Source organism: Lissotriton vulgaris, chromosome 2_1 (genome assembly GCF_964263255.1).
Source record: "Lissotriton vulgaris chromosome 2_1, aLisVul1.2, whole genome shotgun sequence".
NCBI classification, from domain to species: domain Eukaryota; kingdom Metazoa; phylum Chordata; class Amphibia; order Caudata; family Salamandridae; genus Lissotriton; species Lissotriton vulgaris.
The window spans coordinates 50415910-50440490 of NC_141687.1; the positions used below are offsets into that span (position 1 = coordinate 50415910).

Here is a 24581-nt window from a genome sequence, read left to right on the forward strand (position 1 = left end):
ATCCCACCAGCAGAGGCCATTGTGAATCCTACCAGCAGAGGCCATTGTGAATCCCACTAGAAGAGGCATTGTGAATCCCACCAGCAGAGGCCATTGTGATTCCCACTAGAAGAGGCATTGTGAATCCCACCAGCAGAGGCCATTGTGAATCCCACCAGCAGAGGCCATTGTGAATCCCACCAGCAGATGCCATTGTGAATACCACCAGCAGAGGTCATTGTGAATCCCACCAGCAGAGGCATTTTGAATCTCACCAGCAGAGGCCATTGTGAATCCCACCAGCAGAGGCCATTGTGAATCCCACTAGAAGAGGCATTGTGAATCCCACTACAAGAGGCTATTGTGAATCTCACCAGCAGAGGCCATTGTGAATCCCACCAGCAGAGGCATTGTGAATCATACCAGCAGATGCTATTGTGAATACCACTAGAAGAGGCATTGTGAATCCCACCAGCAGAGGCCATTGTGAATCATACCAGCAGAGGCCATTGTGAATCCCACCAGCAGAGGCATTGTGAATCCCACCAGCAGAGGTCATTGTGAATCCCACCAGCAGAGGCATTTTGAATCCCACCAGCAGAGGCCATTGTGAATCATACCAGCAGAGGCCATTGTGAATCCCACCAGCAGAGGCCATTGTGAATCCCACTAGAAGAGGCATTGTGAATCCCACCAGCAGAGGCCATTGTGAATCCCACCAGCAGAGGCCATTGTGAATCCCACCAGCAGAGGCCATTGTGAATCCTACCAGCAGAGGCATTGTGAATCCCACCAGCAGAGGCCATTGTGATTCCCGCTAGCAGAGGCCATTGTGAATCCCACTAGAAGAAGCTATTGTGAATCCCACCAGCAGAGGCCATTGTGAATCCCACCAGCAGAGGCCATTGTGATTCCCACTAGAAGAGGCATTGTGAATCCCACCAGCAGAGGCCATTGTGAATCCTACCAGCAGAGGCCATTGTGAATCCCACTAGAAGAGACATTGTGAATCCCACCAGCAGAGGCCATTGTGATTCCCACTAGAAGGGGCATTGTGAATCCCACCAGCAGAGGCCATTGTGAATCCTACCAGCAGAGGCCATTGTGAATCCCACTAGAAGAGGCATTGTGAATCCCACCAGCAGAGGCCATTGTGAATCCCACCAGCAGAGGCCATTGTGAATCCCACCAGCAGAGGTATTGTGAATCCCACCAGCAGAGGCCATTGTGAATCCCACCAGCAGAGGCCATTGTGAATCCCACCAGCAGAGGCCATTGTGAATCCTACCAGCAGAGGCCATTGTGAATCCCACTAGAAGAGGCATTGTGAATCCCACCAGCAGAGGCCATTGTGATTCCCACTAGAAGAGGCATTGTGAATCCCACCAGCAGAGGCCATTGTGAATCCTACCAGCAGAGGCCATTGTGAATCCCACTAGAAGAGGCATTGTGAATCCCACCAGCAGAGGCCATTGTGAATCCCACCAGCAGAGGCCATTGTGAATCCCACCAGCAGAGGCATTGTGAATCCCACCAGCAGAGGCCATTGTGAATCCCACCAGCAGAGGCCATTGTGAATCCCACCAGCAGAGGCCATTGTGAATCCCACCAGCAGAGGCCATTGTGAATCCCACCAGCAGAGGCATTGTGAATCCCACCAGAACTCCTTACCTATTTGGAGAAAATGGCTGAATTTCCAAAGTACATTTTTAAAACTAATATTTGAGTGATTAATCATGTGACATTGGGGAGACTTTTTCCAAGTAGGGATAAAAGAGAGGCCTTGCAGCTATGGCTGTTATGTATTACTCATTTTGAGGAATTCATATATTAACGCCTTATTTACAATACCGCTGGCAACCAGTCTGAACGCACTGAGGGGATCGCTGGTGTATGGTGGGCTCTAAAGTAATCTTGTCTGATGAGGTAACTATTATCAAACTAGTAATACTAGTAGCTCTTGGTCTGTTTCAGTAATCACAGGTAGGAGATCCCTGGTCTAAAGTCTGAGATACTTGTTCTGTTGGACCTATTGAAAATAAGGACACTCATTACAAAGAAGCCCACCGGAACTATGCTTCTTGCAATTTCCCCTTTTAGCCCATCAAAACCCCCTTTCACCTCCTCCACTTTCTTGCACAGGTCTTGAGTCATTCAATTCTCACACTCCCCGGACCCTAATTTGTGGTTGTCATTGTCTTTTTATTTTTCAGACTAACTAAATTATTGATTACGAATTCAGGATTTTAACATAATGATATTTTATAAAAACACTGTGGCAACGGCCATGTCCAGGCATGACTTATAAGCAATCCAAAGAAATTGTAAAATCAGGAATTTAGGAGTGCTGTTTAATACTGACATGTCCTTGAAACCACAAATAAAGAAGCCAGTGAAGTATAGAAACAGTTAAACAACATAGCACTCTAAAGCTGTGTAACATGGCTTTTTGCATTTGTCACCTCAAGTGGGACGGGTATGCCCAGACGTGGGTCCCATGCTCTCCATGTCACTGGAAGTCAAGATATCTTGGCTGGTGAGGGTTGAAAACCCGAAACCAGTACTAGGATGCTTGTTTGCAGTCCAGGGAGGACCTGGACTAACGGTTCGGGTTGGACTGTTCCCATGGGGCACAGGGTCAAGGCTGATTTGCATATGGCTGGGTCCACATTGGAATGGCATGGCGAGCAAAAAAACGATGGATTTAGGCCCAGATCTCTGTACTGGGGTGAATGTATGACATTGTTCTGCATTCTGTCCATCAACTGTTCTTTTTGCATTTTATATAGATCATCGCCACACAACTTACCCTGGCTTCCAGACAAAGAGACGGGTGGACTACAAAAAGTTATGAACTGAACAGCAAAGCTAATTTAAAAAAATGAGGCCACAAACAGACAGCCATGGCTACTTTTTATTGGTCACCAGCAGACCCTTTTTAGGTCTTGTACCAGACAAGACGTTTTCATTTTACAAAATTATACACATAATGTACTTAGTTAAAAGGGCTTTCAATTATCCCTCTTCATCCAATGACCTGTTGTTGTGTCATTCCCAGTTTGATTCCACCCACTACAGCATAAAATATGGGGGAACGGGTCCGCCTACTTCAGCCATTGGCTATTTCACTGTGAATGACTGGGTGACGCCATTCTGCCCTCCCACATGCAGCGCAACCACACTCAAATTAGTTCCTTTCAGTTCCAGAGTCTAGTGTGGTCACGTGTGCTTTTTAAAGACCCAAAAATAATTTGGCTTTAGGCCAGTATCTTTATTTGTATTGTGAGGCCTGGCAGCCCACCCAATAATAAAGTTTTACAAAACTCAAACCTAAACAAGCCTTTGCTAATGTTGGTTTTTAATGCAAATAATTTCTTGCCTGAATTATGATCCCAAGGTTAAAAGCTTGGGAGCAAAGGACTTTGTGGGAATATAATTTTAATCAAGAGATACTCTGGGCTCCAGGTGGAATGCCCCAGCCGATATATTCTTCGACACTGAAGGCAGATAGTTAATAACACTGGAGTCTGCACTGGACACATTGAAAGGAATCAGAGACTCAGGGAGGCATTGACATTGGAAGAGAAGAGTTTTAAGACCGCGTTTGAGGCTCATGAAAGAAACGCACCAACACTCATTAAGTCCTCTCCTATTTTCTGAAGTGTTTTTGACTTTTTCTGGCCTTACACTCACTTCAAAATGCATGAGCTCTTCTATATGGACAAGGGACTCTTTGGTGATTTTCAATATCCCTATAATGTATGGCAGGGGGTACTTTATCGCAAATACTGTGCCAACTGGGCACTTTTCTGTACCTTCAGAGGTTGTAAAGTATATTTATGCCCATGGGTGCAGGAGGCAGATGGGTACCTGTGTACCTGAGGCATGACTGTCAATAGTCTGTCAGGTGCAGTAGCACCGGGGGATGTAAGGGATCTACTAGGCACCTTAAATAGCTTCCTTTTTTACTACCAAACAAAGGGATGAGCAGCCTGGCTTGCAGCAAGGACCTTGGCACCCTCAGGGGTGTAACACGTGCCCCCCAGCCCCCGCGGTGCGGGGGTAGGGGCCCAACCTCCAGGGGGACCCCTCAGCACAGCCCTCTGGCCAGAGAGCTCCTGATTGAGCCAGTGGCACCCTTGCAACCCCACTGTGTACCCGGTGTGTGAGGGTAGTGTGGGCTTGGCAGACTCAAGCCAGCAATAAACAACTGCCAATCAGCAAATTGCTTTCAAACTCGGAATGGGCGAAACATGTAAACAGAAGAGCACCACACAAGAAAGAAAAGACAACACATTCTTATAGAATCTACAAAAATAGAGAGATTATGCGTTCCAGCAAATCAATCAATCAGAAAAGAGGTGACATCCATGTGACATGCTCCGTTGCGCTCTGAAACCGCCCGCTATTATCGGTAAAAATGATGGGCCGAACTGGCGGCCTGGCTCGACCTCAGGAAACGAACCAGTTTCAGTAAGCGCGCAGCATGGGCCTTATTTATGAAGGACTTGCGCCGCCGGTGCGTCACTTTTTCCTATGTTAAAAGTGACGCACCGGCGGCGCAAGTCCTTCATAAATAAGGCCCCATGTTTCCACCCCGTTTTCCTGAATGGTTTCGCCTACCACGTCCAGAAATGGGCCGACAGCGACACGTTGTGGTCGAATCGCGCATTTCTTTTACAAAAACATAAAGTGTCATGTCTGTCCCATTGTTCTTTCAAAGGCTCGAGGAGGTCAAGGGATTCGCCCAGAATCACAGGGTGCTGAGAGGACGCCGCGACTCCAGCCCGGCCGTTCCCCAGCTCCAAAGTCGGCAGCTCTGGCCCCTACGCCGCATCCTCTGCCAAGCAATAAACAGCAGCACATAACAAACTCACAAATGTCTTTTTGCAAAAATACCTCTCACCACTCCAGTAAAAACCCTGCAGCGTTTCACCAGACAGCTGCAACAGTCCCAGGACCAGGCTAGCCCAGTAAGCTAATGGGGCAATATAGGTGGCTTAAAGGGCCAGGGGAACATGCGACGCACTTACCTGCACTGGTTGTAAGCTGTTGGGTGTCATTGTGATGTGCAGGCTAGCTCTGTGGCGTAAATTAAATGTTAGACTGGACAGCTCAAAAACAGCAGCGCCCCCTTGGACATATATGTGCACATACGGACTGTAAAGTGCACCACTTATCACATTTCTACAAGCATGTTTGGGGGGACACGGGGTTGAGGGGTGCTCGGAGTGTTAGACTTGCACATTGGACGGTCCAGGTGATGGGACCAACCTTTTTACAATCCAAACTCAGATTATATAACCTAAGTAAAAAAAATCGGGTCCGGGACAGCCCCGTGTCAAATTATGCTCTTTGCCAAAAAAACACCCCAAGCTTTGAGATGTACTCTCAAAGAGAAGGGCCGTCAATGACCACAGCTCAATTGATTCTCAGACCACAGTGTCCGGCGTATCAATGGTCCTTGTATTCCTAACCTCACATTCCTACACAGGCACAGACGTGCATACGCGGCACTGCAGCAGGGCTGGAGCACGCTCTCCCGGTCTCACGCAGGGACCAACATTCAACTCAAGCACGTGTTACCACAGCTGGCAGCCTTCTCCCATCCAAGGGCTAGAGAACCCGGTTTTACTCATCTGACCCTCTTGAAGGTGCTTTGGTGCCTCGAAAAGAGGTAGGAAGGTGCTATAGAAATACTAGCGTGCAATAGGGTATAGTAAATATATATTTTAATTAAGAAAACCTAGCTGAGGACCGCTCAGCATTTTTGACTGCTCACTTTTTTGGGGGGTTTATATAGCTCGAACTCCACCCGAAAGTATCAGAGCGCTTTACATAGCACCAGTTGCATTACAGACGGACACTCATTTTTGTTAGGCGTGGGAGTGATTTCCCCAGGTTCCTGCCAAGACTCGAACACTGTTCCCCAGCTTCAAGGTCACCCGCTCTAGCCATTAGGCCACATGCTCTCATCTTTAATACTGTTTTGTGTTTTAGCTGCACACTTGGGGCCTCATTTATGAGAAGTGACGCATCGCTGCGTGAAAGCAGCGATGCGTCATTTCTCAGTGCGCACTCCTTGCGACATGATTGATGCGTCATATTTATAATATGATGCATCATGTCGCAAGGAGTTACCGATACGTCAGTATTTCTGACGTACCTGTGGGCGCAAAAGTGACGCATTGCTGGAGTGTGTCAAAAAAGTGACGCAACTCCAACAATGTGTACTTTCACATGGGCAAGTCCCATGTCGTTAGTGCCTGCGTCAGTCTTACGCCTGCCATGAAGCAGGCGTAAGATTTTAACGCATTAGCAGCCAAGAAATGGCGCAGTGAAATCTTAAAAAATTCACTGCGTCACTTCCATGACCCTTTCTTGCGTCAAAATGTCCCCCTTGCATACAACAAGACAACAATATCCTGGACCCCTCTCAATCCGGTTTTCGCAGCAACCACAGCACCGAGACCACCCTCATCGCCACCACTGACGACATCAGGACCTTGATGGACAAAGGAGAAACAGCCACCCTCATCCTCCTGGACCTATCAGCAGCCTTTGACACAGTCTGCCATGGCACTTTATCAACACGCCTCCAAGACGCCGGCATCCAAGAGAAGGCCCTGGCCTGGACCACATCCTTCCTCTCCGGCAGAACCCAGAGCGTCCGCCTCCCACCCTTTCGCTCAAAAACCATCTGCGGCGTTCCACATGGATCCTCCCTCAGCCCGACGCTGTTCAATATCTACATGGCTCCTCTCGCCCACGTCGCACGACTACATAACCTCAACATCATCTCCTACGCCGACGACACCCAGCTAATCATATCCCTCACCGAAGACCCCCACACCGCCAAAGCCAACCTCCACAGAAGAATGAGGGCCGTAGCCGACTGGATGAAGGACAGCAGACTGAAGCTGAACTCACACAAGACGGAGGTCCTCATCCTCGGACCCACCCCATCAGCCTGGGACGACTCCTGGTGGCCCACATCACTAGGCACAGCCCCGGAACCCACGGACCACGCACGCAACCTGGGGGCCATCCTCAACTCCACCCTCTCCATGACCAGGCAAGTCAACGCGGTCTCCGCGTCCTGCTTCAACACCCTCCGAATGCTCCGCAGAATCTTCAAATGGATCCCTATAGACACGAGAAAGACCGTCACCCAGGCCCTCGTCACCAGCCGACTCGACTACGGGAACGCCCTCTACTCTGGAACAACAAACAAGCTCCTGGGACGACTACAACGAGTCCAGAACACCTCAGCTCGACTAATCCTCGACGTTCCTCGCCGCAGCCACATCACACCCCACCTGAGAGGCCTGCACTGGCTCCCCGTCAACAAGAGGATCACATTCAAGCTCCTCATCCACGCACACAAAGCACTTCACAACACCGGATCAGCGTACCTCAACAACCAACTCAGCTTCTACACCCCCTCCCGAAGCCTCCGCTCAGCCAACCTCGCCCTCGCCACAGTCCCTCGTATCCAGAAAACCACAGCCGGCGGAAGATCCTTCTCCTATCTCGCCGCCAACACTTGGAACACTCTCCCAACCAACCTACGACAGACTCAGGACCTACTGGCCTTCAGAAGACTCCTCAAGACCTGGCTCTTCGATCAGGAGCGGCCCCACCCCCTAGCGCCTTGAGACCCTCACGGGTATGTAGCGCGCTTTAGAAATGCAATGATTGATTGATTGATTGATACATTATACCCGGTGCAAGTATAATGTGGTGCTAGGGTTTACAAAAAAGTGACACATCTACCTAGATGCGTCACTTTGTAAATATGGCGCAACAAGGCGCATTTTTTACGCCACTGGTGCGTCACAAAAAGTGACGCACCGCCGGCATAAAAGTGACGCACAGCCTCATAAATGAGGCCCTTAGTATTCTTTTGTGTTTGCTGGCACATTTTGCTTAATTAACAAGGAACTCACTCACTAATTAAACTTGCTTTCACTTACCTCTTGTTCAACTTAAAGCAGCTGAGCTCAATCTTTACTTTCCAAATGCGTGCCGAGGCGCAGGCCCGTAACAGCAAGCAGCCAGAGGCTGTCTCTCGAAGCGTGTTCGTGTCGCACCATAATGGGGGAGAGAGACAGCCTCCTTCGAAGCCTTCGTTGGCTCACGTGACATCACAGCACATACTGCCAGGGAGACCCCATGTAACCAACGCACGCGTCTCTCTCTGAACCAATCCCGGCGCTGCTCTTGCTGTTACGGCAGCGCTAGGATTGGCTGGGCAGGCGGCCTCACCGCTCATTACTGAGGCCAGGGGCTGCAGCTTTGAGTCACCCCTGGCTCATTAATGCTCAGGTGGAGATGCCTCCAGTACGCATGTCGGGCTGGCCGGTGGAAGGCAGCCGTCCAACCCGACATGCGCACTTGGGGCCAACTGTTCACAGCATGCTGCCCTGGCTGGTGAAATACCTGCCTGTCAATACATGCCCCACCCCCTCAGTCCCGGCCAGACTGGTTTCACCAGGGCCTGCCTCAGGCGCTCTTCAGTGAATGACTTTGTTTAGTAAAGTAAGTTTTCTATGATTTGAAAGACTGTGCCAGGGGGCCATATAATGAGTGGGGCAACGTCCCCACGCCCTCAGGGACACACCGCCCCTGGTGTACTGTACCTCAAGCTCATCACACTGTCTATAGCGTACTGTACCTCAAGCTCCTCTCACTGTCTGGTGTGTACAGTGCCTCAAGATCCTCACACTGTCTATAGTGTACTGTACCTCAAGCTCCTCACATTGTCTATAGTGTACTGTACCTCAAGCTCCTCACACTGTCTTTCCGGGTGTAACATGCACCTCGTACTGCCTGTAGTGTGCTATGCCTTAAGTTCCTCACACTGTCTGTGGTGTGTCCTGTGAGGAAATGGGGTGTATAATATGCTGTGGTTGTGCGACCTCGCTGCGTAATACACTTACCAACCCCTTCAGGTCCAGTTGGTTTCAAATGAAAAACCCTCCGCTCAACCCTGGGCAGCTGTGCCTCTGGGCGGCAAGACTTACACAGAGGGACACATGTAAAGCATTTGAACAGCACCAAAAGAATTGAAGAAAAAATCAGCACAACACTCAAGAGATCCGACACCAATTTATAACAATAGACTGTATTTGTATAAGCATTTAGACATCAGAACTAAAAAGATCCACCAGAGAGTTCCGGGGATATAGATTTTACAAGCAATAATAAATCAAAATGCTTTCACGCAACTGTGAACAAGCTTTGACAAATTCAACAAATTTGACACTTAAAAACCTTTTCAAGGAAAACTTAGATAAGTGTCAATGCAGAGGGTTAAACGTACTTGGAGGGACCAAATTAGGCAAGGAGCTTGTAAGGGGGACCGGCAAGGTTCTCAAGAATAGTTACCTTCACAGAAAAAGCAGTCCTCCAGTAGTTCCAGGCACTTCATCCTCATTGCAATGGATTGCTATGGAGTGGTCCTGATGATAGGCAGCAAGGATGAGAAAATGCTCCAAGGATGCTGTGGATGTGGTGCAATCAATGGTGGTCTTCCTGAAGGGATTCCTCAGGTCCACGAAGATGGTGAGGGCCATCTGGTTGCAGGGTCGAGGTGTTGTAGTCACAGGCCAGTCCTTCCTGAGTCGATAAGTCACCTTCTGAGGGTCTCAGTAACTCTCCAACAGCACTCCCAGGTTCAGCAAACTTGGGTGCAACTCTGTGCATCAGTTCCTGGTCCATGGTGCTGCACGGCGGTGGTGGTGGTAGCGACTTGAAGTCTTTAGGCTACCAACTTGCCCCAGCAAGCTTCTTCAGCTGCTGTGTCCATGTGCTGCGAACAGGGGGCCAGTCAGCTGGACTTTGGAGTCTCTTGGCTTGACTGGGCCCAGGAGACAACTCCCTTTTCAGCAGGACACAGCAGGCACAGTCCTCTCTTCGCTAGCAACCATGTGCAGTGGGTGCAGTCTTCGGCGGTGCAGCCCCTCTTTGCTGGTCCTTCGGTGCAAGAGGGCAGTCTTTCTACAGAACTTCTTTCAAGTAGGTCGAGATATGAGGTCTGATTGCCAGGGATGTCCTATTTACCTTCATAAAATGCCCTTAGGGTAGGATGCGTTTGGCAGCCAATGGGTTCCCATGCTCCCTCCCTCTTGATCACCACTTCCTGGGAAGTGTGGCACCTGGCTATCTCAGGATGCACCATTCTGCCCACTCCCAACATGATGAGACCTTCTCATGGCAATCAGAGCTCCTTAGCCCACCCCCAGAATTGTGGCTACCAAGTGGCTATACGTCCCTGGAAAAAAAACGGTTTGAACACTGGACTCTCCTCTTCTGTCCCCAGTGCCAGCCTGTCTGCCTAAACCATTGGGTGCCCATCTCCTAAGTGTTACCCATTTGCCCTTCAAAGGCGGCTTCTCCTTTGAAGCTCGCCTTTTGGGCTAACACTCGTGTGGTTTCTTGCAGGAGGGAGGTAAAATATTTCTAAATAGTGGAAGTGGGAGGGTGCACAACGAGATTAGTATAGTTCAAAATGAGGCTTCAAAGTTCTGGGTGCTACTCAAAGGGTGGTGTTATCCGTCTGAACACCTGTAGATATCAGTGCAGTAGTGTATGCGGAACCCCGCAGATACATCCCCAGGTGAGGCACACCAATGTGGATCACAAGAAGTGGTTCAACTTTCGTTTGTAGGTTTATGTTTATTTCATTTTCGTAATTTTTTCACGTTATTCATTTTTAAGGTATTTCAGTCTGATATTGACAGCATATCAGAAGACAACGAGTGTTGATAAGCGTTAACACATGAACAATTAGACTCCAATGCATTTCGGGCATGAGTGCCCTTGGTCACGGAGAGCTGAGGAGGAAGAAAATAAAAGAGCGATGGTAAGGGGACATGCGATAATTACGCGGGTCGGGGAATGTATACTGGTGCTATGGTGTGTGGGTTGTCAAACAACTTAAGTTAAAGTGCTCGAGGCTAAAGTGAGGTAAAGGGTATGTGAGGGAAGTATTACCGCCGGTGAGAAGGTCTATGTCTAAGAAATACACTCTCGCTATAAAGTAAAGCCTTACTTCAGGGTTACGCGTGGCGCGCAAAGACGTTGTCTGTCGGTCATCCGTTCGTTGTCTGATGTGCTCGTGAAACAAGCCGTTTAATATTTACGTAAACAGTGATGACGGACTAGCGCCCGATGGATATGGGGGCCATATTGGAGTGGTGAAAACTAAGAGACAGTGCAAGTGGTGCTGGAAAAAAGGTACATGCAACGTAAAAAAAGTTGGAAAGTGAAGGAATAGAAGAGAACAGAGAAGCAGCTAAACATTACATCATAAACGGTGTTATAGGTAACAGCTAAATTCAGTACGATCATTAAGCCCGTGGGGCTTCAATGTTTGTAGAAGGTAAATCCATTCAAGTTCTCTCTTCAATAACAATTTGGTATTGTCAATGCCTTCTTTCTTAGGTACGATCTCCAAGATTATGAATTTCAATTGGGCGATGGTATGGCGTGCATCCACAAAATGCATAGCAATATTGGACTTTTCCGATCTCAGTCTGATGTTCGACTTGTGCTCATTGAGACGAGTTTTAATTTTGCCTTCAGTTTTGCCAACGTATAGTTTGCCACACGGGCATTTCAGAGCATAAATCAAGTTGGTGGAATCGCAAGTAGCATCAACTTGGAGTCTGATGTTGTGTCCTTTCATAGGGTGTTGTATCTTATTGCCTTTAATCACGCTGTTGCAGTGATTGCAATTCAAACACGGCTGAGTGCCACGATGATGTACAGGTGACTCTGTGGGTCTGGCCAAGATTTCTTTAATATTTCGGCTCCTAGTGTGAGCAAATATAGGCGGTTCATTGAAGATGCCCTGAAAATCAGGTTCATTCTGCAGTATTGGCCAATGTTTCCATATGATCATTGCTTTCCTAGATGTTCACATCAAGAACACTCCTGATGGATTAGTCACTGATCTTCACAGAAAGAGCACAGATCGTAACAATGCCCTCCACTTTGCCAGCTTCCACCAAGGCTCGCTGAAAAAACATCTTCCCTACTCTCAAATGCTGCGCGTCAAGCGCATCGTATCTGATGAGACAATGGTTGACAAACGCATCATGGAAATGTCAGACAGATTTCGGATACGTGGCTATCCCGACACTGTTCTTCAAGATGCACAATCCCGTGTAGCCAACATATCCAGGCAGGAAAGCCTGGCCAAGACTCATAAAAACATAGAGCAACGCATGGTACTTGTGTCCAAATTTTCCACAGCGAGTGCAGCGTACAAAAAGATCATATGGAAACATTGGCCAATACTGCAGAATGAACCTGATTTTCAGGGCATCTTCAATGAACCGCCTATATTTGCTCACACTAGGAGCCGAAATATTAAAGAAATCTTGGCCAGACCCACAGAGTCACCTGTACATCATCGTGGCACTCAGCCGTGTTTGAATTGCAATCACTGCAACAGCATGATTAAAGGCAATAAGATACAACACCCTATGAAAGGACACAACATCAGACTCCAAGTTGATGCTACTTGCGATTCCACCAACTTGATTTATGCTCTGAAATGCCCGTGTGGCAAACTATACGTTGGCAAAACTGAACGCAAAATTAAAACTCGTCTCAATGAGCACAAGTCGAACATCAGACTGAGATCGGAAAAGTCCAATATTGCTATGCATTTTGTGGATGCACGCCATACCATCGCCCAATTGAAATTCATAATCTTGGAGATCGTACCTAAGAAAGAAGGCATTGACAATACCAAATTGTTATTGAAGAGAGAACTTGAATGGATTTACCTTCTACAAACATTGAAGCCCCACGGGCTTAATGATCGTACTGAATTTAGCTGTTACCTATAACACCGTTTATGATGTAATGTTTAGCTGCTTCTCTGTTCTCTTCTATTCCTTCACTTTCCAACTTTTTTTACGTTGCATGTACCTTTTTTCCAGCACCACTTGCACTGTCTCTTAGTTTTCACCACTCCAATATGGCCCCCATATCCATCGGGCGCTAGTCCGTCATCACTGTTTACGTAAATATTAAACGGCTTGTTTCACGAGCACATCAGACAACGAACGGATGACCGACAGACAACGTCTTTGCGCGCCACGCGTAACCCTGAAGTAAGGCTTTACTTTATAGCGAGAGTGTATTTCTTAGACATAGACCTTCTCACCGGCGGTAATACTTCCCTCACATACCCTTTACCTCACTTTAGCCTCGAGCACTTTAACTTAAGTTGTTTGACAACCCACACACCATAGCACCAGTATACATTCCCCGACCCGCGTAATTATCGCATGTCCCCTTACCATCGCTCTTTTATTTTCTTCCTCCTCAGCTCTCCGTGACCAAGGGCACTCATGCCCGAAATGCATTGGAGTCTAATTGTTCATGTGTTAACGCTTATCAACACTCGTTGTCTTCTGATATGCTGTCAATATCAGACTGAAATACCTTAAAAATGAATAACGTGAAAAAATTACGAAAATGAAATAAACATAAACCTACAAACGAAAGTTGAACCACTTCTTGTGATCCACATTGGTGTGCCTCACCTGGGGATGTATCTGCGGGGTTCCGCATACACTACTGCACTGGTAAAATATTTCTCCCATGAATGCCTCTATTGTGTCCTTCCCTGGGAGTCATTAGCTCATCTCCCCACGAGGGCAGAAAGCTGTCTTCAGTATGAGTCATGTGTACATCAGTAGGGGAGCCTTGGAAACCTTGGACAACTGAAATGGCAACTTCTAAAGTTGACTTTGCCCACCATTGACATTTATAGATAGATACTTTATTCGGTTAAGATTATTAACCATAAAAGCGTACAATATACAAAAATCATTTACATTAAAATGACAATAAAATTCAAGATAAAAATACATCAGATTTCCTTACAATCAAACAATACGAAGTTGATAGGAGTAAAGTCCTTGATCTATCAGGGTAACATATCTGGGCCAAGGGGTAGGTTCTGGGAGTTATGGGGGGGTAACTGCTGATAACTAGTTGGTACAGGGCCCCTCCTGCCCTCCCAGTGGTATCCCTCTACACTCCACCTAGTGCTTGGCGAATATGCAGATCTTGGGTAAAAATCACACAATTCAAGTGTTGATATGGGCCCATCTCCTATTTGTGGCTCCCAGCTTTGTAGGTAGGGGACTACCAAGTTGTCCCGGAAGTTGACAATGACCAGGTCTCCCGTTATGTTCTTAGGACGGGAGCCTATCCACCCCACCCTTCTAACATTTAGGGTTGTCCCGTTAATGTTGGATGGAAGCGGTCTATTTTTTGTCAGCCAGAACTGCACTTTATTTTTGAGGTCCTGGTGACCTTCAATCTTCCCGGTGGCGAGCACAGGCACCCCCGAGGACACATACGTAGGGTGCTGCCTCTGGTGGTAAATTTATCGATCTATTACTCCCGGCTAGCCCATCAGAACATTTACCTACTTTCGACCGCCCAGCTCTGGGAACAGAGCTATGGGCCTTTGTCAGTTCATTGGCTACCTCCTTGTTTTTAATAACTGACAGTACAGGATCAAGAGGGTTATTCTGGGCAATTTTATTGTGTGCTGTCGTGTCAGACATTTTTGTGGCAGCAGTTCTCTGAGGTTGCTTGTTTGGCTTAGTTGGCTTAGTATTATTGTCTAGTGTTGAGAGCTTTTCCCCAATGCTCTCTAACCTTTTCCATGAGCGGGGATAATAGAGTGTTTACCAATTTTTCAATGTGGGCCAACAAAATAGATGGTAAAAGGGATATAGGGGTTTCCAGTATTTGACCCGCTTTGGGTATCTCGGGGGTGGTGGTGACAGTAACCAAAGAGCGATTTAGAGTTGTTTTTCGATATTTTGATGGTTTCCCCTTATATTTCATTCCTTTACGTTTTATACTCTGGGAAGGAACATAAGGATGTGCTAAGGGTGGGAATTTTATCTGTAATTACAACTGGGACATCCAGTGGACTTTTATTAGGTTGATGCGAATTCCTAAACGGAGGGCTTCCAGTACCCGTAGGGCATGTTGTACGGCTGGATTGTTCAAATCCCTGTTCAATGGGGATATACCTAGTTTTGCAAATTGCGTTTAATTCCCTCTGTAATAAAGAGTTTGGCGAGTCAATTAGGATTGGAGGGTATCGTTTGCTACCTAAGGTGTCTTTAGGGAGGCTATGTTCTATTGACTCAAATGCCGATGTTACCCTAGTTAAATATAGGTCCAGTGTCCCCTTTAATGGCCCTCCTTGCGAGGCAGATTGTTTGGCTGACCCTTTAGAAGTCATGGTGCGACTAGCTAATGACCCAGCTGCAAACCTTGAGTGAGAATAATGAATATCTAGGAGGTCTTAAAAAGACTAGAGGGCTACGGAAAAAAATAAATAAATAAATAAACAGGAACAATTGTTGGTAGGCTCTAAATAGTTGGTCTCTATTTAAGCAAACCTCAGGTCATATCTTTAGTCCTAAGAGACCATCCAAGAGGGGTGCCCCGACCCGGCCTCCTCGGTGCTCTGAGGGCCACAAAGGGCTTGGGCTGACCCGTGCGCGATCCCGCGACGTGGGGGGTGGACTGCTTTTCAAGCGCCTCCTGGCGCGAAATGTCACTGGGCGGCGTGTCGCGCCGCTATGGCTCCTGGGTAATGTAGTCTGCAAGGAGTTTGTAAGGGCCGGTATACCCCCCCTCGTTCGGCAGCCGCGGATGATGCTTGCGGCGGCTGAGGGGAGGTATGGAAGGAAGATGCCCCCCGCCGAAAACTGCAGAAACAAAGGTATGGGTATGAGCCACAGAGAAAGTGATGCCCCCCGACCCTTCCCTGCCAGTGAGCTTGTCAAAAACGGCGCCCGTGCTGCGCCAGGGCATATGCTAATGCTCGAGTTCAGTCACATTTATTGCAGGGTCCCGGTGTTGGAGCGGCGCTGTTTGCTGGCGAACTCCGGGTTTACTGGTGGCTATCAGGCTTCTGGAGGCGCCAGTCTTCCCAAGAGCAGGGTTTCTGTGGGGCTCCACTGGCTACCTCTCAGCTCGCCTCTGCTTGCCTCTCAGCCCTATCGCAGTCTATTCAGGCGTTTCAATGCAGCCTCCCGCCCAGGTGTGTCAGCGTCTCCTTGGGGCCTCCCGATCTGCCCTGGGTCCCACTCCTTACCGGCCTTCAGTAGCGCTTCACGCAGCAGTCACTCTCCTCTCCTGGGACTGCAACTACATGGGCGGGCGCATCTCTAAAGCCCCTCGGGCCCCGCACTCTCAGGGACAGCGCTGTGGTATTCCAGGCCGCCCCGCCTTCAGTCCGCCTTCCCGCGCCGATCGGCTCCAGTTCTCGGTTGCTCAGGCCTCCACCGCTCACCTCCGACCTTGCTCGGGAGCCCCTCTATGCTGCCGGCCGCCTTCCACTTGAGTCACGGAGCCCACCAGCTACAACACGACGTTCTTGCGGCAGGCGCGGCTTGCCACAAAGGTTGCGAGTGGCGCCCAGTACCCTGCTCCTCATCAGCGGCAGCTCCTGACTTCTCAGCAGTCCTCCAGGCCCCGTGCACTCAGGGACAGCTTTGCTGCATTCCGGGCCGCTCCGCCTCCAGTCCGCTCACCCTCGTCATTTGTGGATTGACAGACTCATCATAGAACAAGCATTTACAATGCAACGGTTTCGCCTTCGGAAAAGTTTGAGCTATTGGCATTGTAAATGACAAACTTTTTATTTATGTGTTGGTTTTGAAAACAGATAAATAAATGGCATTCTCATTTACAATGCCAATAGCTTACTCTGTCGCAAATGCAAGACGTATTGCATTTGCACACACACACCCACACAAGAGCCCCCCACACACACACACACAAGAGCCCCCCACACACACCACACAAGAGCCCCCCTTGGTCTTGGTTGGAATCAGAGCCTGGCCTTGGGAGTCACTTGATGCTTCATCTTATAGAGATGTGAACCCTGACCTTGGGGCCTGAGTCCTGGCTCTGTGAAGGAGCTGCTGCTTCACCTTGATAAGGATTTGTGCCCTGTTATTAATCAATATTCCAGACAATACAATGACTTAAAACAGCGTTTAGCTGTTGTCAATGCTAAATACCTGGGCATACAACAATTTTTTAGTGGGAAAAAACTTAAAACATATCGTTACTGTAATATAAAGTTTAAACGTACTACTGTAGCCAACTGGTTTCACCTGCCCCTACTCTGTACTCAGAGGTGTCAACTTATTCCTGGAACCTAAACTCTACGAAAACCTACTTCACAGCATGGCTTCGGACTAACAATAACACTCGGTAATGTTCGCAGCGTGAGGGTGTCACTTTACATATACTCACGACCATTCATTGCTTTCTACAATCAAACAAAAATATTGAGATCTGAATAAACTCACGAGGCAAGTGTAAAAATAGTATAATTGCTATTTTTTTGTTTTAATGAAAATATGGCAGCAATTTCCTTGTACGGACTTGAAACACCGCTGTCCAGATGACCCCCAGGGATTAGCTTTCTGGCTGCAGAGTAAACAGAGCAGGTAAGGCGCGTAGGGCAAACATCCGGGCCTGCGGCGGGAGCAGGGCGCAGCCGCCCATTCCCAGCCAATTAACCACTTAGGGAGCAGCTGTGAAGGCACCCCCGGGGAGCCGCAGGTAGCGCTGCAGGGCGCCGAGGCGGAGACTAGCACAGACCCGCACGCTCTGCCCTGGGGGTATGCGCCCCCCAAGGAGCCCCTTAAAGCGTACTTTGCTCTCAGAGTGGGGGCCTGAAAACTAAACCGGGACCCAAAAACTTTTTACCGAGCAAGAGCCATGCGCCTCGAAGGAGCCACGTCCTCGCTGCACGTAGCGCTTTAGGGCCATTTTGAAACTTGGGAAGCGAGAGAGCTACCATACAAAAGGTATTAGAGGGGGTTGGTGGTAAGAAAACAACGCACCCAGCACATTATTGGCACCGACGCTTGAAAAGTGGATCACACGAGGGCTCTGGAGGCTCAATCAGTCCGCGGCCATAAACCTGACTCTACTGCCCTGGTTTCTTCAGCGGGACAAGGGGGCGGGGGAAGCAACCTGAACACGTATCGTTCACCCTGCTGAGTAGGCATCCCATGAAACCCGGCGTGGGCCCCCCGCTCCACCCCTCCCCCTCTTTAGCATGAGCGCTGCAAACGCCGGGAGTTTCCAACTTTACCGCTCCCGTCCCCCCCAGCGTGGCTCGACACACCACGAAGATGAGTGCGCCCCGCGGGACTTACTGCAAATGCCAGCGTGAGGAAGAGGAGCATATGGTACCTTATTGCGACATGTGCACATCATGCAATTTATATAGCTAGCACTTGGCACTTTTATGCGATTTTGCACGAATACATTTTGTTTAGGTTGTACATAAAGTTACCCATGATGAATGTATTGAGGGCTGTTAACCATAGTTTTGTACTTTAATGATTGCTTATACGGTTGTTATTGACAAACCGAATAAAGCTTTTGAAACGAAATGACATGAATAAAGTGCTGATTCCATTCCCTCCATTAAACATTTTCCGTGCTTGCACTAGGAGGATGCCTTCATTTATTTGACGCGCTTCTGCCTGCGGTGCAGTAGTAGACACGTGTCTGCCATGCATAGCCGGAGGGAGTCTGGCCCCGAGGCTGAAGCATCCCCTCCTGCGGGTGAGGTGAGCGACTCCAACCCTCCCTGTGATCCCTGTTAAGGGGAGGCTGAGACCGGACAGCCAGCGCTGCCCCTTCGAAGCCAGGTTCTAGTCCCGGTGTGGGCTCGGCATCCCAACCTCCCCCCCCCCCCCAAAAAAAACTGACTGATACTCTGTGTGACGTCGCTGCTGCTCATTTGCAGCGCTACGATGCCTGCGGGACGAGTGGGCGCTGTATAAAGCTTCAACAAATAATAATAAAGTCAGTCTCATGCACAGAGCGGAGCATCGCCCCGGCAACAGTCCGCTGCAGACTCACCGCTGGCGGCTGCAGGACAGGCGAGGAGCCGGGCTGAGAGCAGGAGGAGGTAGGCTGCAGGGAGCATGGTGCGTCGAGGAGCAGCGCCTTGAAGCGGCAGGTGCAGCGCCTCAGAGCGACGCCTCGCACTGCACACTGTCTCCACGCTGACTCCAGATGCCGGTCGGGGCACGTGACCTGACACCCTGAGGCGGTCCTGTCGAGGCCAGGCAACCTTAACCAATCATCAGCGATGAGAGCGGGGCCACGCCTCTGTGCTTTGCCTGGCCTAAGGCGTGGATTACAAGGTCTCCCTATCACAGCAGACTGCTTTCCGGGAAGGATTGGGGAGGGGTGGTTTGCGTTGAAAGCATCCCCCGCGAGGAGCTGAAAAACAGGGCGGTCTCAGCAGTGCTCTACATGCTCTCTCCTACTGAGCGCACGCCCCCCCCCCTCCCCTGCGAAAGGTGCGTATCAGGGCCTCAGTGAGACGAACTGAGAGAGACAGTGACAGAAGACAGAACAAGCACCTACGAGGACAGTGGGGGGCGGGAGAGGAACGGACGGCGGGAGGGGGCGGGAGAGGACACAGGGGGCGGGAGGGGGGCGGGAAAGGACACGAGGGGAACGGACGGCGGGAGGGGGCGGGAGAGGACACAGGGGGCGGGAGGGGGGCGGGAAAGGACACGAGAGGAACTGACGGCGGGAGGGAGGCGGGAAACGTGGGGACGGCGGGAGGAGGGACACAAGGCAGGACAGCAGCAAGCACGGCCCGGCCGGACCAGACTCGGGGGCGTTCCCGGCGTCGCGTGACGTCGGCAAAAGCCAAAGAATCTCGGGAACGCCCCCGTGTCTGGTCCGGCATTGACGGACGCCTCTCTGTTCCAATGGCTAGCCTCCATTTATGGAGCTAGCCAATGAAGCAGAGAGGCGTGTTCAAGTCACCCATACTAGAAACTACAGATTTCTCTGGAGGAGGAGCCTAACGGCTCCGCCCCCCAGCGAAACCTAAAAAGGACCTAATACATCATCACTGGGAGACCATTGACATTAAATTTGATGTAACTATTGAATCAGATTTAATGCCCTGATTCTTTTGATACCAAACAGCTCCAACCTTAGTAGTCCCGCTCAGAGGTTAGCAGGGCTGGGGTGCCAGCCTGAAACTCTGCACTTGCCTATGGGGCTACTAACCTTTTCACAGTAAAAATGACAATTTAAGGTTTTTACTGCAGTAACATGTAAAAGCACATGTTCATATTGATTTTAAAGGACTGTTCACGTGTATTTTATGACTTGTTATAGTCCTAAATGAATTTTATTTTTTACTGTTTCATAGATGTTTGTATTACTGAAACTCCTCGGTGTTTCAAAAACATTATCTGTACTTTTATGGTTTTGTACCAATTGAAAACCGAATAAAGAAATTTTTGATTTTTTTTTTTTTACATGTTTCACCTTTTAACATACACCCCCCTGCCTTAGGGCTCATCAGGCCTGCCAAAGGGGTGACTTACATACATTAAAACAGGAGGTTTGGTCATTGCCATTACTTTAAATGTCAGAGTTGAGTTAGCAGTTAAAGGCGGCCCTTCCCGTCTGCAGTGACACACTGGGAGCCCGGTTATACCTTGTCCCGCTCAGGGTGTCACGACCAGTGCTGCAGACCCTGGGAGACACTCTTAACTTACAGGCCCTGGGCACCCCTGGTACCATACACTAGGGACTTACAAGTAAGTTCAGCAATGCCAATCTGGGACAAACCAATTAAACGTACACCCTTTTAAGAGGCAGAGCACACGCACGGAGTCCTGTTTAGAAAGCTCAGTGCATTTCAGAGCCATTACACAAGGAGTCAAAATGGAGGCAGACATTTGCTGTAAACTATTAACCCGTTTCATGCTGCTGCGATTTTGCGGCAGTACGGCACTTCCGCAAAACGGGCGGGGCCACGTCGGCGATTGGCCGACGGCAGCATGGAAGGTGCTAAAGAGCCTGTTTCCTTACATGTCCCAAGGTTCCTCCACTGTTGTTTCTTATTCACACTGTCCTTCTAAGTGTACAACACTCTATACTCCGTTATGCGTTAAACTTCTCACGCTCCCCGTACTTGGCATTCTGGAATGCCACGGTGGCACGAGTGCGGATAGTACTTTTTGGAAGAGCTGGAGTGTAGGTGTCTGTCCACGGATCCCGTAGGGGGATGGGTTATTACTGTACAGTCAAGCTGCTGACAGTGGTGTTAGGGGTGACTCACAGCTTCACAACTCTCAAACCAGGGGAACGACATAACGTAGAGAGGGGGGATCACCTGACATAGGAAGCTACAGGGCCAGACCCACAACAAGGTTCAGAAGGCACATGGCAGACACAGGGGAGTAATCATAGTGTGAGACCAAAGCGATGCAGGACGTTAAGTGGGGTTCTTCGTATTGCAACTGATGGAGATGAGCAGACTAGATAGGCGCAGCACACGTTCTGTGACACTGGTGTCCATGTATCAATGTATCACTTCGTAGAAGAGTAAAGCAGGTGTGGGACAAACCTCGGCTTTCGTAGGGCCCGATTTACAGAAGTAGCTTAAGACAAAATCCAAAGCTCACTACCATTTTGGTATTCACAGAAAACACTTACTCATTTTTGTGTTCACAGAAGGCACTTACTCATCAATGAGTAAGTGCCTTCTGGGAATACCAAAATGGTAGTAAGTTTAGGATTTTGTCTTAAGTTAGTTCTATGAATCAGGCCCATAGTGTGTCCACCTCCAAGAGGGGAGTATACTGTAGCAACAATGGGCCAGATGTAGGTAAATTAGATTTACCGATTTTTAATTACCGAATTTTACCGATTCGGTAATTAAAAATCAGTAAATCTAAAGTGTGGATATGTAGGTATATCCAGATGTTCAAATACCGAATCTTTAACAATCGGTATTTACCGATTCTGTAAATACAGAATCGGTAATGCCCATTCATTCCTATGGGCTTCAAAGCCCATAGGAATGAATGGGCATTACCGATTCGGTATTTACAGAATCGGTAAATACCGATTCACACAAGGGTGCAGGGGGTGTCACTTTGACACCCTCTGGCACCCCCAAAACAGGCACGGGTGCCATGTGGCAGGCATACCTGCCCTAAGGGCAGGTCTGCCTGTCACATGGCATAGGTGTGCATGCACACATGTGCATGCGCACCTGAATCGGTATTTTACCATCAAATTGGATTTGATGGTAAAATACCGATTCGTTAAGGCTCCTGGGACTCTGAAGAGTCCCACCTACATCGGAGAATTACCGAATCGGTAAAAATACCGATTCGGTATTCTACAGAATCGGTAAATTTACCGAATCGGTAAATTTACCGATTCTGTAAAATTGTGCCCCTACATACCATTTCAGGTATACCGGTCGGTAACGGCCGAAAATACCGCTTTTCGGCCGTTACCGACCGACCTACATCGGGCCCCATGTATATGGCTTCTTCACCACTGCGCAGTGATGCTTGATGGGGTCACTGTCCATGATCCGAAGCGTGAGCCTTTTCTTGTACTGCCTGGTTCAGAACTCATCTAAACACCTTTCTTGTTCCCACAGGTAAAGATCTGGTTCCAGAACCGGAGGATGAAGTGGAAGCGGAGCCGGAAAGCTAAGGAGCAACAGGCACAAGCCGAGGTGGAGAAGCAGAAAGCAGGCAGCAAGGCCTCGGTCAAGCCTGCCCAGGAGCTGCGTGCTCCAACGGAGGCCGAGGAGGACAATGAGGAAGATTTGGACCAGGACGAGGAGGACGTGGACCTGGAGCAGCACCAGAGCAGCCCGGACTTCTTACACCATACAGCAGACCTGGCCTACAGCCCAGATTCCTCGTGCTCAGAGGTGGAGCTTAGTCCCGCCGGGCGGATCATGTCTGCCGTATGAAGGCGCGTGGCTTGGTACAACAGACAAGATGAAGGAGCATGGTTAAGACACATGAACTCATTTATTTATAAGACTACATTAAACAGACTACTTATAGTCATGGTCTTTCGTGTCCATGCTGGGGCCGCCGCTTCTCAAGCTGGCGGAGGGCAAAACAGAGCAACAGACTCCAAAATGGCCGCCGCTCTCAGCAAGAGCGGGTGAGCACGGCAGCATGGAGGGACGGCAGAGCGTCACTGCTCACCTCCTTTCTGAGAGGACACTATTCTCAGAGAACTGAATAACTTATGGGCATCATTGCTCTATTTATCTCTTAATTATTCTGTGTCAGTGAATGTAATTTGGGGACGATGGAGTGGGATGGACGATACTGTCTTAAATTGCATCATGTTTTCTCGATAAAGCTATTTGCTACAGTGCAAGGCGGTCTCTTTTCTTGTGAAACGTCATGACGTAATGGGAGCAAGACACCTACCATTGTGTTGAAAATGCACTGGCTTTCGCCGATTTTCAAGAGACTCATTCGCTAGAAATAACATTTATCACCGAGACCTGGGCAGATATTGCCTCGGTCCCGGATCTCATCGTGGCTTCTCCCCGTAATTTTGTCATCTCTAGGCTAGATCGTCCGGGGAAAAGGGTGAGGGGTTAGGGATTATATACAGGGATTATTTCAAGGCATCCTTCGGGCCATTGCAGGCCATTTCAGACTATGAAGCGCTTTCATATAAAATAACTCAGAGAAATCAATAGTGCTTCAACGGGGCTCTTATCTATAGACCCCGGGCCCTAGAGCAGCATTTCTGAACAACAGTAGTCAGCTGATGGACATTAAAGTCAATGTAACTGACTATACCATTTTAGGGGATTTAATATCCATCTGGAAAAGCCATTAGACAGTGATGGCATTCTTTTTACTGACTCCTTGGCAAGAGCGGGTCTTGTTCATCTGGTAAAAGGACCCACACATGTTGCCGGCCATTGTTTAGATAGGATTTATTCTGACAACCCCAACCTCAGAGTCACATCCATCCTTCCCCTCACCTGGTCGGACCAAGCTGTGGTTATGTTTCACCTTAGTATGGACGTTGGGGGTCCTACTGCCCACTCTCTACCACGCCGAACTCTAAGACGTTCTTGGCATCAAATTACTCCGGAGGCCCTTAAAGCGCATTTCGCTAAATTTATACCTGAGATTTCTGCAGACTTAGACAAGGCTATTAAAATAACTATCATAAATGGATTTCCTGAAATGTTAATTTGCTAGCCCCTATTAAAATTCTCAATAATAAAAGGACTTCCTTCTCTGAAACCTGGTTCAACGACAACCTCAGAAGCCAAAAATAAGCATGTCGTAGGCTCGAAAGGAATGACCCCTATGATAAAATTTCTTACAAAATGGCTATCCAGGCCACCAAAGTTATGGTTCTAAAGCCAAATCTTGTTACTTCATTGCCAAAATAAAAGCCTCACTGAACGTCCCAAAAGAACTCTGCAACAGTGAACAAGCTGAGCAACTTACCAGAACCAAAAAATAACTAAGTCAATCAAGAATTCTGCAATTTATTCGCATATTTTTTTCAGAATAAAATCAAAGCGGTTTATAATACCTTTGCCTACAATCATACCGCTAATGGGAAATCTGAGGAGGAGATAACATCTCCCACATTGGTGGGGACCACATCTTCTGATGGCCTATTGGACAATAACACCCTCTTGGAAGCATTTAACCCCTTTCAGAATCTATGGTTCAGAC

The 24581-nt window shown here is 48.7% G+C and overlaps 1 protein-coding gene across 1 annotated transcript in view; it reads left to right on the forward strand.

Moving 5' to 3' along the window:
- Positions 1 to 23244, forward strand: part of LOC147729535 (motor neuron and pancreas homeobox protein 1-like) — a 138609-nt gene extending 115365 nt beyond the window's left edge. Inside the window, exon 4 of the mRNA XM_086958445.1 lies at positions 22505 to 23244. Coding sequence (XP_086814571.1) covers positions 22505 to 22825 — 321 coding nt within the window. The 3' untranslated portion in view covers positions 22826 to 23244. The remainder of the gene's footprint in view (positions 1 to 22504) is intronic.
- The last annotated feature ends 1337 nt before the right edge of the window (positions 23245 to 24581 follow it).